The sequence below is a fragment of the Theobroma cacao genome, chromosome 8 (genome assembly GCF_000208745.1).
Source record: "Theobroma cacao cultivar B97-61/B2 chromosome 8, Criollo_cocoa_genome_V2, whole genome shotgun sequence".
Lineage (NCBI taxonomy): Eukaryota > Viridiplantae > Streptophyta > Magnoliopsida > Malvales > Malvaceae > Theobroma > Theobroma cacao.
The window spans coordinates 1993869-2011379 of NC_030857.1; the positions used below are offsets into that span (position 1 = coordinate 1993869).

The window sequence follows — 17511 nt, forward strand, 5'->3', positions numbered from 1 at the left end:
CCATTTCCTCATAGCTCGACACGTGTCTGTTCGATGAAGATGGGATACTCAACCTTCACATGCTCATCACGTGGGGAATGACGAACCGCACACTTTGCTTATGGTCTGGATCAGGATTTTACAAATCGTGTCATTTCGACGAAAAATGACCAGGACTTTTTCTAAGTAATTCAAGGAGATAATAATGTTAATTATGTAAATAGTAACAATTTTATTAATAATAAATCATAAATTTATATTTCGTGTTTATTATCAATCAATAACAAAAATATTATTTTATTAATAAATTTTAAATTTTTTTATCTTTATAAATGTTATACGTTGACAATGTTAAATATAGACATTAAATTTTTGTGGGCATTAATTAATAAATGAAAAATAAATATGGGTGGCAAGCTTATGGGCACAAAACTGCGGCGATGAGGACAGGGCCTGAATTGGGAAAACCGTGGTCTTGTCTGATATCAATGAAAAGAACAGGAAGGCACCTCGCACGTTAGACGGACATCGTGCCGGACCCAGTTGTAAATAACACAAGTGGATAGATATAGATAAGGCTAAAGAGTAACAACTGCTTCTCCCTTATCCATCCAAATTCAATTATCCAACGCGCCAAAACAAGCCTAATTGTTAGTTTTCGAACTCGTTGGTTTTTTCTGTTTTGCACATTTCTAAGATATTTTGGGCTGATGAATTCAGCACAAGACGTGACAAATAAATATGCCTGGATTGATTTTTAGCCACGGTTTGCTACTAGTGGAAGGTGATAGTTCACATGTTTTTAAGCTTTTCCCATAGCCCACGGTTACCATACGACTTCGTGTCTCCCATTTATTTCATGTCAAACACGACCAGCATGGCAGCTGGCAACTAGTACTAAATGTTTCTATATTTCTAGTACTTTTTTTGTCTCTTTGCTTAATAATTGACATATCCTTAACGCGTTCACATGTACAGGGAAATTAGGGGAGAGCGGAAAAAAAATCTGACTTCATGTCCGCTTCACGCATTAACCTTTCCAGAAGATTTAATTTCCATTCATTATAGTAGAAGTTTTGGCGTACTCAATTTCTTCGCCGTTACCTCGGCATCAATTTTCTTTTCCAGACATCAAGTAGAAGATGCAAATTTGAACTTTTGTTATACTATTTTAAGTGTATAATTCTATAGAATTATTAAACTGAAGGGAGAGACTCTTCAAATCTGATTTTCATTTGTAAACTATCTTGTTTCTAGAAGAAAAAAAATTTGTCTTAAGCTGAGGCAACGTTGTCGTTGGTATTGTAATTTTAAGTACTGGCAAGATCCCTTTCAAACAAATTGGAAGCAAGATCATTTGTTCGAATATGTAATTTGAGCTAATATTAATGTTAATGATTAAAGGAAATGAACTGAAATTTGTGTTCATCTTATCATTTCCAAGATCTTTTTCATACACGCTTTTGTAAGAAAATCAAATAACAATAACCCAATGCAAAATGACACATAAAAAAGGATCGGTCGGTCAAAACCTGCTGAAAAGAATCCTATTCAGCTTCATCGGAATTCATCAGAGTGAAAGAATCAAGAACCATGGAGTAACAGCCAAAGGATCCGCTAAAAAAGTACTCTTATTTCACCGGATTTGAGGTGCATCTACCTGAAATGTACCTCTTCAATCCGCGAACTCCCAAAAAAGTCAGTGACTTGTCGCCAGCTTGACAGCTTGTGGTCGTGGGGTAAAAGATTCTGAAACGCCGACGGTCCGCTGAGTCAGCATGTGAGAGAAGATCCAAATTTCCGAATGGATAAGCCATTGGAAGCAATTTGTTAACCCAATCGAGCTAACCCTGGTTAACCAACTATCTATAAATATTTTTACCCATCTGGCTACTTCTCCAACACAAAGCAAACACAACAACAAACAATCAACTGTCTTTCACACATCAGAACAATGGCTTCCACATCTTCTGCATTCGCCTGTTTCGGCTCCTCCTCTGCTCATTTCATGGGCCACAAAGTTTCAATCAAGGAACCCAGTTCCGTGCCGACAAGTGTCCAATTCCGGCCACTCCGTGTCTCCGCCGCTTGTGCATCGACGGCTGAGAGACCGGTTTCCCACATTGCTTCTCCAGCGTCACTGTACGAGGTCTTGGGGATCCAGATGGGCGCCACTTGTCAGGAAATAAAGGCTGCTTACCGGAGACTGGCGCGAGTCCTGCATCCCGACGTCTCATCTAGCGGTCAAAATAACGCCACCGCACACGAGTTCATCAAAGTACATGAAGCTTACGCCACGCTGTCTGATCCCGAGAAACGCGCCGATTACGATCGGACGTTGTTGTTCAGACCGAGACGATCCTTCGCCGTGTCAGCGTCCGCCGCATCTATGGCCAGCCCCACGTCTTCTGGATTTTCTGGTTACACGAGGGGAAGCTGGGAAACTGATCAATGTTGGTGACACTTTGGACAAATCACGAAGTTCAGGACTGGATTTTTTAGTTGTGTAGATTTCAGAGTGATGATTGGAAACTTTGCCCCCTGATTTTCATTGTTTTGGGCCTTTTGGTTTTTGGGGAGAACTGATAACTGCTAACACTCCTGTCTGTAAATAGAAAAATATTTAAACTAAAACAGGCGGCTTTTTTATAGCCTGAGTTTGTAAAGTTTGGATTTTCTTATATCATTCATGGATTCAGTGTTCTGTTTCTTTAGTTTTATGGTTTCAGTGTCAGAAATCTTAGGATTGAATAATAAATACTACCAATCTGTTAGTTAAAGCTGAGTTGCGTAGATACCACTCAGATTAGATTGGGGATTTTTATTAGGCAAATGCAAAGTTCTCAAGACGTCGAGACCAGAAATCAAGTTGAATACCAGTTTCATAGTCCGATCGCAGACTTCAAATGTAACTAAAAGGGATGATATATTGTTGCTTCACTCATCGTTTCATTATGGTTAGCATGTGCAGAATGGAATTTATGGATAAGATCTACGGAATTAGGCGAAACTTAATGCAATTATTGGCCTGCCAATGGGAAAATTTCAGGACTTGGGACCAAAAAAAAAAAAAACCCAAGACGAAGAAGAAAACACAAATCCTGTGCACTCTGTTTCGTGAGGGCGGATTCAGATAAGCCAGAAAAAGTGATCTAATTGGAAACTCCGATAACATTCACTGATCAATCAAACTGCCACATAAAAGGAAGGAAATGTTTATTCCTTTGATTCCAAATGACTCGTTACAATCATAGAGACTCAAATGTGTATGTTACGATTATTCTTTGTCCAGGATAAACGCAACAGCTCAGCAAAAAATCGAAAAAGTCTCCAAAGTATAGTGGGATAATACAAGTCAATGCTTATCTAATTTCATGATCGAACGGCCACACTGCAAAAAGCATTGGACCTAGAGGAAGACTACGTGTTGTCAGCTTATCATCAATGCAGATTTAGGATTCCTTTATCTTTCGGAAACCTCAAAGGATGACACCTTTTTTGATGTTGAGTTTCATTTCTCAAGACCCAAAAGGGCGAACAAAAAGATGGATGAGATAAAAATTACTACTAATTTCATCTAGCATTTGGTGTATGTATGATGCCAATGATAGCTTTTCTGTTGTGTTGTGTAAGGGTATTTTCAGAAATAATAATAATAGAAAAAAAACAACTACCGTTATTTATCTCATCTCTATTCTATTATTTGAGATCTACCAAATAAATAAAATAAAGGGATATGAATAATTCAACGTAATCATTTTTCTTTTATTATAGTAAATATCCTTTTAATTAATCTAACGCTAACGCACCTGGTACAGGACAGAATAACCAAAGTTTTATTTATTTGCTTCATAAAAAATACCAACATTCTAGAACGACTTACCAATTATATCCATGAAAGGGAAACAAGTTCTATTATTTACAATTCCCTTGAAATAGCTCAAATGTTGGACTTTAATCTAATTTTCACAGCCCAAGGATAATGCCAGAGCTTGTTTGCTTGTTTAATTGAATTGGACCAAACTTCAAGCACGCTTTTGAAAGCTGCTTTAACACAAAGCCCTTAATTGGGCCTAAGTCACGGGCTCCAGTGAAAGGGAAAAACGTCTCCCATCAAATATGATGACCAAGGCATTAGAGTTTAGGAATACTTTTTCTACCAGAAAAGTGCTTTAGGCGCCGCATGCTTGAATATAAAAAGGGAGTTGTTAGGGTATTTTTTTTTGTTTTCTTCACCACTAACGCCCTTTGTTGCAACATCCTTAACCCGATTTCTTGATAGTGGTGAGTGATGAGTCTCAAGGACGAGTTGCCTCCTTCAAACCTCGCCGAGGTATATGCTTTCATTGTACTAGTTTTTTTTAGTTTCATCTTTCTTTATACGATCTTTCTATTTAGCTTTGTCCAGATATATATTTTTTAAGCTTTATCTCTCTTTATACTTCAATTTTGTATTTTAGATTTAGATTCTTGTTTTAAATTTGATATAAATATATATACTAATTATCCAATCCTAATCGTTTGTATATTTTTTATTTTTATGATTGTTGTAAGTCAATGATAATATGATTACAATTTTTGTTAGTAACAAATATTTTCTTTTTTGAAATTTTTAGGGTACCATTAAAGAGTTGGTTTATTCACGATTTGGTAGAATTAATTGATAAACTCTTCAATTTTATAAAATTTGTAACTTTTATTTTATTTCTAACTTTTTAATAGAATTCAACATTTGTTATTTTTTTACAGGATAAGCTGAGCGGATGTTCTTCCAATCCTCCATCCTTAATTAAACAAAATATTTTGAATTTTAAAAAAGATGTAGAAGCAATAACTTGGAATTGAATGGTTTTTATTACTCATACTTTGGCTGCATTCAGTCTTATTTGCAACAACTTGGAAGGGTATAGTCGATGCTCGATTAATCATCTGTCACGTTATTTCTATTGTCAGTCTTTGGGGAACTAGTTTTTTGGGATTAAATGATTTAAGTGGATGGTGGTTACTTGTCTTTCTCGAGAAGGAATCTTTGAATGGAGATGAAGAGGACATAGAAATTGCAGCTCCAATCTGGTTTCCTATCATTCCCGGTGCAGCATGTTGTTTATTTTTGCTTTTAGCTAGAATAATCTGTTGGCCCATTAATAACTATGTGGTGAAGCCTAAATCTGAAGATTTACCTACGCTCGTAGGTCTCTACTGGCTTGGTTTTAGCCTTTTGATCCTCTTGGCTTTTGTTTTTGCCTTTGTCACGATAATCAGTTGTGCAACTGCAGCAGCTACTCCGACTTCAGATCTCGAGATGAGTGTTGATCAACCTGCTTCTTGTACCGGTACAAACCATGGAAGAGAAAGGAAAATGAAAAGATTCAATATTCTTAAAATTAATTATGGGCTACTTGTACGAGTTTTGTTATTGTTTTGTCTCTTGCCATTTAGAAATCGATCTTAAAGAGTTATTTACTTCAGTTTTTATGTGGATCATAACTTTATATTATTGTCTTTATTAGTTTGTTATTTATAGGCAGTAATGAGTCAAACTTGCTTAGAATAATTTTGTGAAATACTTTTGTGTTAATTAATAGTTACTAATTTTTTGCTCTTGTTTGGTAAAAAAGCTTGTAAAATTGTCTTTAATATTCAGTACAAATCTATAAAGAATAGATTAAAAATAATATTCAGAATATCTTCTAAACCTTTTTTTAAACAGAGTCTCTAACTTTAACACTTCGAATTTTCAATTAGTTCTATCAATTTTATTTTATTTTTTGAAAGAGTTTTATCAATTTTATTATATAATGTGACGATGCTCGTGAAATTCTTGTCCTCGCCCATTAACAATATAAAAGTTGGAGTTGCCCACTAACAACTCTATGGTCTAGTGTGCCCTGACCGGCTGACCCAACTCAGGCTATTTCCTTGAATGAGCTCATTCCTGGGTATTACCTAACTCAAGCTATTGCCCTGACAGGCTGACCAATTCAGGCCCCAACCTTTCTAAGAAAGAAACGCGGGACCCCAAATTTTTTAGGCTCAATTAGCGTGATAGGAACATTGTGTTCAAGGCACACTTGCATCCTATATAATTAGGATTAAAAAACTTTTATAATTGCATTAGTTAAATATTATTTAAAAGATTAATCAGATGAATCAAAATTTGAATATTAATTATTTAACTGGTTAATCGAATTAGATTGTTTAATTCGATTACTAATTGAATTAACTAAATTTTTTGGACTCAAGTCCATTTTTTTATATATATATTCTTTCTATACCAGTTACAAAATAAATACAGTTACATTATGAAATTTTAACAACACCCTAAACCATATAATATTAAAATATGCTAACAAACATGATTAAAAATATTAAAATGTTTTAACAAGTATGAAAAAAAGTTATCCATCCAGATTCAATTATCCAACGCGCCAAAACAAGCCTAATTGTTAGTTTTCGAACTCATTGGTTTTTTCTGTTTTGCACATTTCTAAGATTTGGGCTGATGAATCCAGCACAAGACGTGACAAATAAATATGCTTGGATTGCTTTTTAGCCACGGTTTGCTACTAGTGGAAGGTGATAGTTCACATGTTTTTAAGCTTTTCCTATAGCCCACAGTTACCATACGACTTCGTGTCTCCCATTCATTTCATGTCAAACAGGACCACCATGGCAGTTGGCAACTAGTACTAAATGTTTCCATATTTCTAGTACTTTTTTTGTCTCTTTGCTTAATAATTGAAATATCCTTAGCGCGTTCACATGTACAGGGAAATTAGGGGAGAGCGGAAAATAAATCTGACTTCATGTCCGCTTCATGCATTAACCTTTCCAGAAGATTTAATTTTCCATTCATTATAGTAGAAGTTTTGGCGTACTCAATTTCTTCGCCATTACCTCAGCATCAATTTTCTTTTCCAGACATCAAGTAGATGATGCAAATTTGAACTTTTGTTATACTATTTTAAGTGCATAATTCTATAGAATTATTAAACTGAAGGGAGAGACTCTTCAAATCTGATTTTTCATTTGTAAACTATCTTGTTTCTAGAAGAAAAAAATTTGTCTTCAACTGAGGCAACGTTGTCGTTGGTATTGTAATTTAAAGTACTGGCAAAATCCCTTCCAAACAAATTGGAAGCAAGATCATTTGTTCAAATATGTCATTTGAGCTAATATTAATGTTAATGATTAAAGGAAATGAACTGAAATTTGAGGGCATCTTATCATTTCCAAGATCTTTTTCATATATGCTTATGTAAGAAAATCAAATAACAATAACCCAATGCAAAATGACACCGTAAAAAAGGATCGGGAGGTCAAAACCTGCTGAAAAGAATCCTATTCAGCTTCATCGGAATTCATATCAGAGTGAAAGAATCAAGAACCATGGAGTAACAGCCAAAAGATCCGCTAAAAAACTACTCTTATTTCACGGGGTTTGAGGTGCATCTTCCTGAAATGTGCCTTTTTAATCAGCGACCTCCCAAAAAAGTCAGTGACTTGTCGCCAGCTTGACAGCTTGTGGTCGTGGGGTAAAAGATTCTGAAACGCCGACGGTTCGCTGAGTCAGCATGTGAGAGAAGATCCAAATTTCCAAATGGATAAGCCATTGGAAGCAATTTGTTAAACCAATCGAGCTAACCCTGGTTAACCAATTATCTATAAATATCCTTACCCATCTGGCTACTTCTCCAACACAAAGTAAACACAACAACAAACAATTAACGGTCTTTGGCACATCAGAACAATGGCTTCCACATCTTCTGCATTCGCCTGTTTCGGCTCCTCCTCTGCTCATTTCATGGGCCACAAAGTTTCAATCAAGGAACCCAGTTCCGTGCCGACAAGTGTCCAATTCCGGCCACTCCGTGTCTCCGCCGCCTGCGCATCGGCGGCTGAGAGACCGGTTTCCCACATTGCTTCTCCAGCGTCACTGTACGAGGTCTTGGGGATCCAGATGGGCACCACTTGTCAGGAAATCAAGGCTGCTTATCGGAGACTGGCGCGAGTCCTGCATCCCGACGCCTCATCTAGCGGTCAAAATAACGCCACCGCACACGAGTTCATCAAAGTACATGAAGCTTACGCCACGCTTTCTGATCCCGAGAAACGTGCCGATTATGATCGGACGTTGTTGTTCAGACCGAGACGATCCTTTGCCGTGTCAGCGTCTGCCGCATCTATGGCCAGCCCCACGTCTTCTGGATTTTCTGGTTACACGCGGGGAAGCTGGGAAACTGATCAATGTTGGTGACACTTTGGACAAATCACGAAGTTCAGGACTGGATTTTTCAGTTGTGTAGATTTCAGAGTGATGAATGGAAACTTCGCCCCCTGATTTTTATTGTTTTGGGCCTTCTGGTTTTTGGGGAAAACTGATAACTGCTAATACCCCGTCTGTAAATAGAAAAAGATTTGACCTAAAACAGGCAGCTTTTTTATAGTCTGAGTGTATAAAGTTTGGATTTTCTTATATCATTCATGGATTCAGTGTTCTGTTTCTTTAGTTTTATGGTTTCAATGTCAGAAAACTTAGGATTGAATAATAAATACTACCAATCTCAATCTGTTAGTTAAAACTGAGTTGCATAGATCCCACTCAGATTAGGCTGGGGATTTTTATTAGGCAAATGCAAAGTTTTCAAGACGTTGAGACCAGACATCAAGTTGAATATCAGTTTCATAGTCCGATCGCAGACTTCAAATGTAACTAAAAGGGGTGATATATTGTTACTTCACTCATCGTTTCATAATGGTTTGCATGTGCAGGATGGAATTTATGGATAAGAGCTACGGAATTAGGCCAAACTTATTGCAATTATTGGCCTGCCAACGGGAAAATTTCAGGAGTTGGGACAAAAAAACCAGGACGAAGAAGAAAACACAGCTCCTCTGCACTGTTTCGTGAGGGCAGATTTAGATAAGTCGGAAAAAGTGATCTAATTGGAAACTCCGATAACATTCACTGATCAATCAAACTGCTACATAACAGGAAGGAAATGTTTATTCCTTTGATTCCAAATGACTCGTTACAATCATAGAGACTCGAATGTGTATGTTACGATTATTCTTTGTCCAGGATAAATGCAACAGCTCAGCAAAAAGCCGAAAAGGTCTTAAAAAAATAGTAGGATAATACAAGTCAATGCTTATCTAATTTCATGATCCAACGTTAACACCGCAAAAAACATTCGACCTACACTTGCTGATTCCTTTATCTTCCGGAAACCTCAAAGGATGACACTTTTTTTATGTTGAGTTTCATTCCTCAAAACCCAAAAAGCCGAACAATAAGATGGGTGAGATTAAAATTACTACTAATTTCATCTAGCATTCAGTGTATGTATGATGCCAATGATAGCTTTTCTGTTGTGTTGTGTAAGAGCATTTTCAGCAATAATAATAATACAAAAAAAAAAAGAACAACTACCATTATTTATCTCATCTCTGCTATTTGAGATCTACCAAATAAATAAAATAAAGGGATATAAATAATTCAACGTAATCATTTTTCTTTTATTATAGTAGATATCCTTGTCATTAATCTAACACTAAAGCACCTGGTATAGAACAGAATAACCAAAGTTCTGTTCATTTGCTTCATAAAAAATACCAACATTCTAGAACGACTTACTAATTATATCCATGAAAGGGAAACTAGTTCTATTATTTATAAATTACAATTCCCTTGAAATAATGCAAATCTTGGACTTTAATCTAATTTTCATAGCCCAAGGATATATGCCAGAGCTTGTTTGCTTTTTTTTAATTGATTCGGACCAAACTTCAAGTAGGCTTTGAAAGCTGCTTTAATACAAAGGCCTTGATTGGGCCTAAGACATTGGCTCCAGTGGCAGGTAAAAACGATTACCATCAAATATAATGAACTGGGCATTAGAGTTTAGGAATACTTGTTTTACCAGAAAAGTGCTTTAGGCGCTGCATGCTTGAATATAAAAAGGGTGTCATTATTAGGTTTTTTATTTTTATTTTTATTTTCTTCACCACTAACACCCTTAGTTTCAACAGCCATAAGACGATTTCTTGATAGTGGCGAGTGATGAGTCTAAAGGACGAGTTGCCTCTTTCAAACCTTGCCGAGGTATATACTTTCATTGCAATAGTTTTTTCAGTTTTATCTTTCTTTATACGATCTTTCTATTTAGCATTGTAATATTTTCTAGAAGAAAAGAAATTGTCTTAAGCTGAGGCAACGTTGTCGTTGGTATTGTAATTTTAAGTATTGGCAAGATCCCTTTCAAACAAATTGGAAGCAAGATCATTTGTTCGAGTATGTAATTTGAGCTAATATTAATGTTAATGATTAAAGGAAATGAACTGAAATTTGTGTTCATCTTATCATCTCCAAGATCTTTTTCATACACGCTTATGTAAGAAAATCAAATAACAATAACCCAATGCAAAATGACACATAAAAAAGGATCCGGCGTTAATTAATAGTTACTAATATTTTTACTCATAAAAAGCTCGTGAAATTATCTCAGACACGATTTACTATTGCATCTAACTTTAACTCTTCAAAATTTTAATTAATTTTACCAATTCTATTATATTTGGGATATGTTTGAATTTGTTTCAATTAATTTTATTATATTCGGGAGGTCTTACTTTGAAATTCATCATTAGATTTTTTATGAAATTTAGAAAAAAAAATAAAGAAAAAAGCTATGATATGTATAATGAAGCATGAGCGAACCCTAAGTAGATGAAGCAAGAAGGAACCCTAAGTAGGATGAAGCGCACTCATAATTTAATTTTTCATGAGAATAAGTCATAAATTGAATAATATTATCATTTCATCTAATTTTATTAAAAAAAATTTATTAAAAAATTTTATCAACTTTTATCCTTATCCCCGAAACTATTTATCACTTTGCCCATATACTTGGGTTTAAGTGACCTAAATGCAAGTGCCATGCAATGATAAAAAAAAAAAAAAACTAAGTGAAGAAAGAAAGTGGAAGTGAGAAAAGACATAAAAAAATTTAAAAAAACTCAATTTTTTTAATTAAATAAATAAAAATAAAAAATAATCGATTTGTTGTTTAAAGAGTCTAGTTTGGAGTTGAATATTTGCTTCGGTTTGTATGTAGATCATAGCTTTAAATTATTGTCTTAATTAATTTGTTAATTATAAGTAGTAATATTATTTGGTAAAAAGCTTGTGAAATTGTCTTTTGAATGTACAAAGAATAGATTAAAAATAATATTAAACACACCTTCTAAAACTGCTTTTTTTATAAGCCACATACCTTCTATCTTATTTGGCATAAAAGCTTGTGAAATTCTCTAGGTTTCTTTCGCTATCTAGTGATATATATATTTTTTTATTTTGCATTCAATTGGAGAATGGGATTTATTGTTAACACAGAGAAGCTTGTACAAATAAAGGCAAAAGATGAAGTAAAATAATTTATGTATTATCAAATAATCAAATAAATATTACTATGTCATTAATAAAAAAATAAATATATTAAAAATATTAAAAACTAAATAATTATATTTAAAAACTTAAAAAAATTACTTTAACATACTTATAAAGTGACATCACATTAAATATAAACTATTAAATTAGTGTCAATGATAGAATGCATTAATTAATAAATGAAAAATAAATATGTGCATTCGAGCATTTGGTTCATTAGTCAAAATATAATCTCTTACTTAAAAAATAAGTTTGAATCTTCTTCCTTTAATTTTAAGAAAAATGAAAAATAAATATGCACCTTTTCTAAGGGATCTTGCCAATGCTTAAAACATCTAGATAAAGGAAGCAAAAGTGAACTAATAATCAATTTAAAATAATTGAAAATTATTTGAAATAGGTGCTAAAAAGTTATAAAAATCTCACCTATAAAGATATCACTGACACTCTCAAATGTAAATGAATAAAGGATGAAATAAGATTCTTTTTCGATGAAAGTAACAGAACAAGGGCCAAACACACCAAGTAGCTTCATGAAGATCTAAAACTACTGTGTACTTAAGAAGCAAAATCAGAATGTCATTAATAGTACTTGAGAAGCACTTTACGATTGATACACCTTAACAACTTAATATTCACACAATTCTACCTTTTAAACCAAACAAAAGAACAAGCATAAATATCTAAGGTTTGATCTAATAGACCATACAATCAAGGTTTGATCTAATAGACCATACAATCTTCACTTTCACCAGCAATCTCACCTTCGACGGTAACTGAGGCAGCAGCAAGCTTACCTACGACTGTAACCGAGGCAATAGCAACCTTGCCGGTAATAGCATCAACAAGCTCAACTTCTTGAGCATCAGCAAGCTCAGCCTTATATCTCCTCTCCATCAATAATAAAATAATAATATTAGATGTTAATTACATTAAATTTATTTTTTAAAATTGATTAAAATATGAATAAGTTGAAAACAATGAATAAATTCTTTAAAAGAAAAAAATGCAAATCTTCCAAATCAGGGGTGAAGCCTCTTTATGTGACAAGGGCTTTTTTACATACTACATAAACTTTTTAAATTTTTTTTATAAATTTTCATAATGACCCCTTCAAAATAAAATTTTATTTAATAATTAATATAAATAAATAATAACAAAATAATTTCATATGATTGATTCAATTTTAAAGTTTTTTTTTCTTTTTATTTATAATAATAATATTATTTTATTTATTTATTTATTTATTTCTATTATGTTTACTCATATGTTCTAAATCTCTATAGATTTTTTTTTCACAAATTCCTACGAACATCAATCATATTTTTTTTCTTTCTTTTTTATTATGTCATATGTGAATTTTATCTTATACTTGTGATGTTATTTTTTTTTGTTATGCAAATTTTATTTTCTATGACTTTAATATTTAAAAATAAATAAATTATTATGTAATTATCAAATATAAGTTGCAATGTTGCATTGCTGCTTAGAATTTCATTAATATATCATTTTTTAGTCAAAGTAACCAATGCATTTTAGCATGTATATTGTAAAATTTGAGTAACAAGGGTACACATACAAATTGATATAATAAAATAATTACATTTCTTTCAATACAATTTTATTTATTATATATTTTTAATAGCCTTCAAAATAATTTTTTATTTAATAATTATTTTTAGTCCTCAAGCTGTTTAATAAAATTAGAACCATTATGGTTAACATATTGCTAGTTAAGCCTAGCAAATAAATTTTAAACTAATATGTTAAGCCTATCAAATTTAAAAAAATTAAAAGTGACTGCAGTAATCCAAACTCATTAAATTTTAATATAAATCTAACTTATCATAACATATTATATCTTAACAATCCAACCTAACAACTTATCATAACAAATTATATCTTAATAGTTTAACCTAATAACGCAATACGTTAATTAACAATTTAAGAGACAAATAGAAAGTAAAAGGAGAAGTAGAACATACAAAGTAAAGAGACTATTCATTTAAGTTTGAAAATTTGTTTTTTCTTCTACTCTTGCATATAGAGAGTGAGAGAGACTCTTTTAATGGTTCTATTCAGTCTCATATGTAAATATATGATACTATCATTACTGTTAATATAAATTTTTTTGTATGTTAAATGTATTGTGAATTTTATTTAATATTTTAGATGAGTGATAATTGAATTATATATAAAGTTTTCTTTGATTATTTAGTGTTTTTTTTGGTTTGACCCCCTTTAAATATTTTGTAGCTTTGCTTCTAATCCAAATGATTTTCTTACACTTGAATTGAACCTCCAAGCCTGTGAATCAAAACATCTAAAACTCCAACTTGATGAAATGGATGTTTTTTAGTACAAAGTTAACAATCAATGAATTTGAATCCAATAAATATTGTTAAGAACAACTTTCCTAAAAGACTATTTTAAATTTTTTTTTTCTTGATTTACATATTATATAAAATTATTATTTATTGTAAATATTTTAATTATTGGTTAAGTTCAACCTATTCGTTTTTTAAATTTTTAACCTTTAGTCCTTTGTCTTTGACTGTCCAATAAAAAGTTGATTAATTCCGTCCCTTATTACCATGAGAACGAGTCATAAATTTGATTGTAGAAATAAATTTAAAATAATAATATATCATTTCATCGTATTTTATTAAAAATTTTTATAAAAAATATCTTACTTTTACCTTTACTCCGCAAACGAAATTCATCACGTCAACTTACATGCCTACCCTCCGCCCTACATGCTAAAAGAAATAGTCTACCTACCTTAAAGTTCACTTGCTGCAAATGCTTCTCTAAATGTCTTCTCTCTCTTTTTTTTTATTTGTAACCTTAACGTGTATGCAACAATTTAAAAAAAAAAATTTGTGAGGAGAGAAAGTGAGAGAAAAGTAAAAAAAAAATAAATTTAAAAGTGCTCAATTTTTTGATTAAATAAATAAATAATAAAAATAATAAACCCAACATATATCCGAGAACACTAAGCTGGGTGAGATAAAAATTACTACTAATTTCATCTAGCATTTGGCGTATAATAACTTTTCTGTTGTGTTGTGTAAGCGCATTTTCAACAATAAAAATAATAGAAAAAAAAAACAACTACCATTATTTATCTCATATCTATTCTATTATTTGAGATCTACCAAACAAATAAAGTAAAAGGATAAGAATAATTTAACCTAATCATTTTTCGTTTATTATACTATATATTCGTTCGATTAATCTAACTCACCTGGTATAGGACAGAATAACCAAAGTTTTATTTATTTGCTTCATAAAAAATACCAACATTCTAGAACCACTTACTAATTATATCCATGAAGGGGAAACGAGTTCTATTATTTACAATTCCCTTGAAATAGCACAAATGTTGAACTTTAATCTAATTTTCACAGCCCAAGGATAATGCCAGAGCTTGTTTGCTTGTTTATTTGAATTGGACCAAACTTCAAGTACGCTTTTGAAAGCTGCTTTAACACAAAGGCCTTCATTGGGCCTTAGTCACGGGCTCCAGTGGAAGGTGAAAACGTTTACCATCAAATATGATGACCTAGGCATTAGAGTTTAGGAATACTTGTTCTACCAGCTTTTAGCGCCGCATGCTTGAATATAAATAGGGTGCATTGTTAGGTTCTTTTGTTTTTGTTTTCTTCACCACCAACACCCATAGTTTCAACAGCCTTAAGCCGATTTCTTGATTGTGGTGAGTGATGAGTCTCAAGGACGAGTTGCCTCCTTCAAACCCTGCCGAGGTGTATGCTTTCATTGTAATAGTTTTTTTAGTTTCATCTTTCTTTATACGATCTTTTTATTTAACCTTGTCCGGACATATATTTGTATGATTTTTCATTGCAATAGTTTTTTAAGTTTTATCTCTCTTTATACTTCAATTTTGTATTTTAGATTTAGAATCTTGTTTTAAAATTGATATAAATACATATACTAATTAGCCTATCCTAATCGTTTGTATATTTTTTATTTTTATGATTGTTGTAAGTCAATGATAATATGATTACAATTTTTGTTAATAACAAATATTTCCTCTCTTTTTTTTTTTAAATATTAGGGGTACATTGAATGATTTGGTAGAATTAATTGATAAACTCTTCAATTCTATAAAATTTATAATATTTATTTTATATCTATTTTTCAATAGAATTCAACTTTTGTTATTTTTTTACAGGGTAAGCAGAGCGGATGTTCTTCCAATTCTCCATCCTTAATTAAACAAAATATTTTGAAATTTAAAAAAGATGTGAAGCAATAAAAATGACAAGATTCGATTGCATTTTATTATTGTCATGTGCAATTGAAATGACAATAACAATAAAACAGTACGATTAAATATAAATTTTAAAAAGTTATTAAAAAAAGTTAATTTTTTTAAAAATAAAATTTTTCAAAAAGATGTAGAAGCAATAAAAATGACAAGATTCGATTGCATTTTATTATTGTCATGTGCAATTGAAATGACAATAACAATAAAACAGTCAGATTAAATATAAATTTTGAAAAGTTATTAAAAAAAGTAATTTTTTTTAAAAAAATAAAATTTTCAAAAAAAAACTTCCTGAGCTTTTTCTTCTCTTTTTTTTAAAAAATTATAAAAAAATTTAATTTTATTTTAAAAATATTTTTATCTGTTAAAAATAATTACAATATTACCCTATCAAAAAAAATACCCTTTATGATAATTTTAACAAAAATTATAATTTATTAAAAAGAACTTATAAAAAGAAATTTACTAAATAATTTTAACTTAATTTTAAAAATTATCATTTTTCATAAGAGTTTTATAATAGCTTTTAAGCTAAAAAAAATCATACCAAACAGGCTCTTAATATTCAGTATATCTTCTAAAACTTTTTTTTAACAGTGTATCTAAACACTTCAAATTTTCAATTAATTCTATTAGTTTTTTTAAAGAGTTCTATTAATTTTATTATCGTCAAAAACTAAAAAGAAACTCATAATTGAATCATTGTCACAATAAATTTAATTGTGGAAATAAATTTAAAGTAATAAAATTATCATCTCATTTAATTTTATTAAAATTTTTTATGGTAGATATCTTTCCTTTGGAAAATGAAATTCATCATTTTGCCCTATAAATTTTTTATCAAAGATATCTTACTTTATCCTTATCACGAAAACTAAATAATCACTTCTCCTTACAAATTTTTTAACAAAGATATTTTACTTTATCTTTATCCCGAAAACGAAATTCATTGCTTTGATATTTTACTTTATCTATATCTCGAAAACGAAATTCATCATCTCACCCTACATGCCTGCTTAGGTTTAAAAGGGACATTGAGAGGTTTAGAACTTAAAAAAAAGGAGTATACTTGTCTTAAAGTTCACTTGCTGCATGTGCTTCTCTAAATGGCTTTTATATTAATACTTAAAAAATCAAATAAAAATGGGTGAGACAAGTCATAAAAAATCCAAAAACACTCAAATGGTTTTTTGATTAAGCAAATAAAAAATAAAAAAATTATAAAAGAAAGATTGTTATTGTCTTTTGGTAAAAAACTAACCATAAAGGATATATGTAGATTTTATCCAAAAATATAAAAAACAAAGTTTATAATAATTAATTAAATAATTAGTAAACAACTAAATTGAGATATCTTCAATCTAATTATTTAACCCCTCTGGTTAAACTGTTTTATCAGGCAGGCCTTCTTTGGGTTTCCACTCACGGGCTTTATCAGCGAATCCACCAATGGCTGGACATAGATATCCGGACTAGAAGCGACAGCAAAACAGTAAAAGTGACTTCATAAAATTGAGTGGTTTGCTGTTAGAGTTAATATTTTTGGAGTTTGGACGAACAATCAAGCCGAAAAGGTCTCCAAAGAATAATAAGATAATACAAGTTAAGGCTTATCTAATTTCATGATCTATCGCTAGCACCGCAAAAGACTTTGTACCTACACTTGCTGACGAAGACTACGTGTTGTTAGCTTATCATCAATACAGATTTAGGATTCCTTTATGTTCCAGGAAGATAAAAAAAATCGTTAACTTAGCCTTCGGATAATAAAATTCATAACCGTCCAAGA

General features: G+C 31.6%; 2 protein-coding genes and 1 long non-coding RNA gene across 3 annotated transcripts; all 3 read left to right on the forward strand.

The window, feature by feature from the left end:
• LOC108663131 (chaperone protein dnaJ 11, chloroplastic-like) lies at positions 1420 to 2693 on the forward strand. Its single transcript, XM_018126253.1, has one exon. It carries the CDS (start codon positions 1934 to 1936, stop codon positions 2438 to 2440), a length of 507 nt encoding a protein of 168 aa, XP_017981742.1. The 5' UTR covers positions 1420 to 1933; the 3' UTR covers positions 2441 to 2693.
• Positions 4097 to 5452, forward strand: LOC108663068. Its single transcript, XR_001928986.1, has 2 exons — positions 4097 to 4312; positions 4729 to 5452. It is a non-coding gene; the product is annotated as an uncharacterized LOC108663068 (long non-coding RNA).
• LOC18591565 (chaperone protein dnaJ 11, chloroplastic) lies at positions 7669 to 8488 on the forward strand. Its single transcript, XM_018125334.1, has one exon. The coding sequence runs from the start codon at positions 7730 to 7732 to the stop codon at positions 8234 to 8236; it is 507 nt and encodes a 168-aa protein (XP_017980823.1). The 5' UTR covers positions 7669 to 7729; the 3' UTR covers positions 8237 to 8488.

Coding starts and splice junctions, on each gene's coding strand:
- LOC108663131 (XM_018126253.1), top strand. CDS start 1,934: ATGGCTTCCACATCTTCTGCATTCGCCTGTTTCGGCTCCTCCTCTGCT.
- LOC18591565 (XM_018125334.1), top strand. CDS start 7,730: ATGGCTTCCACATCTTCTGCATTCGCCTGTTTCGGCTCCTCCTCTGCT.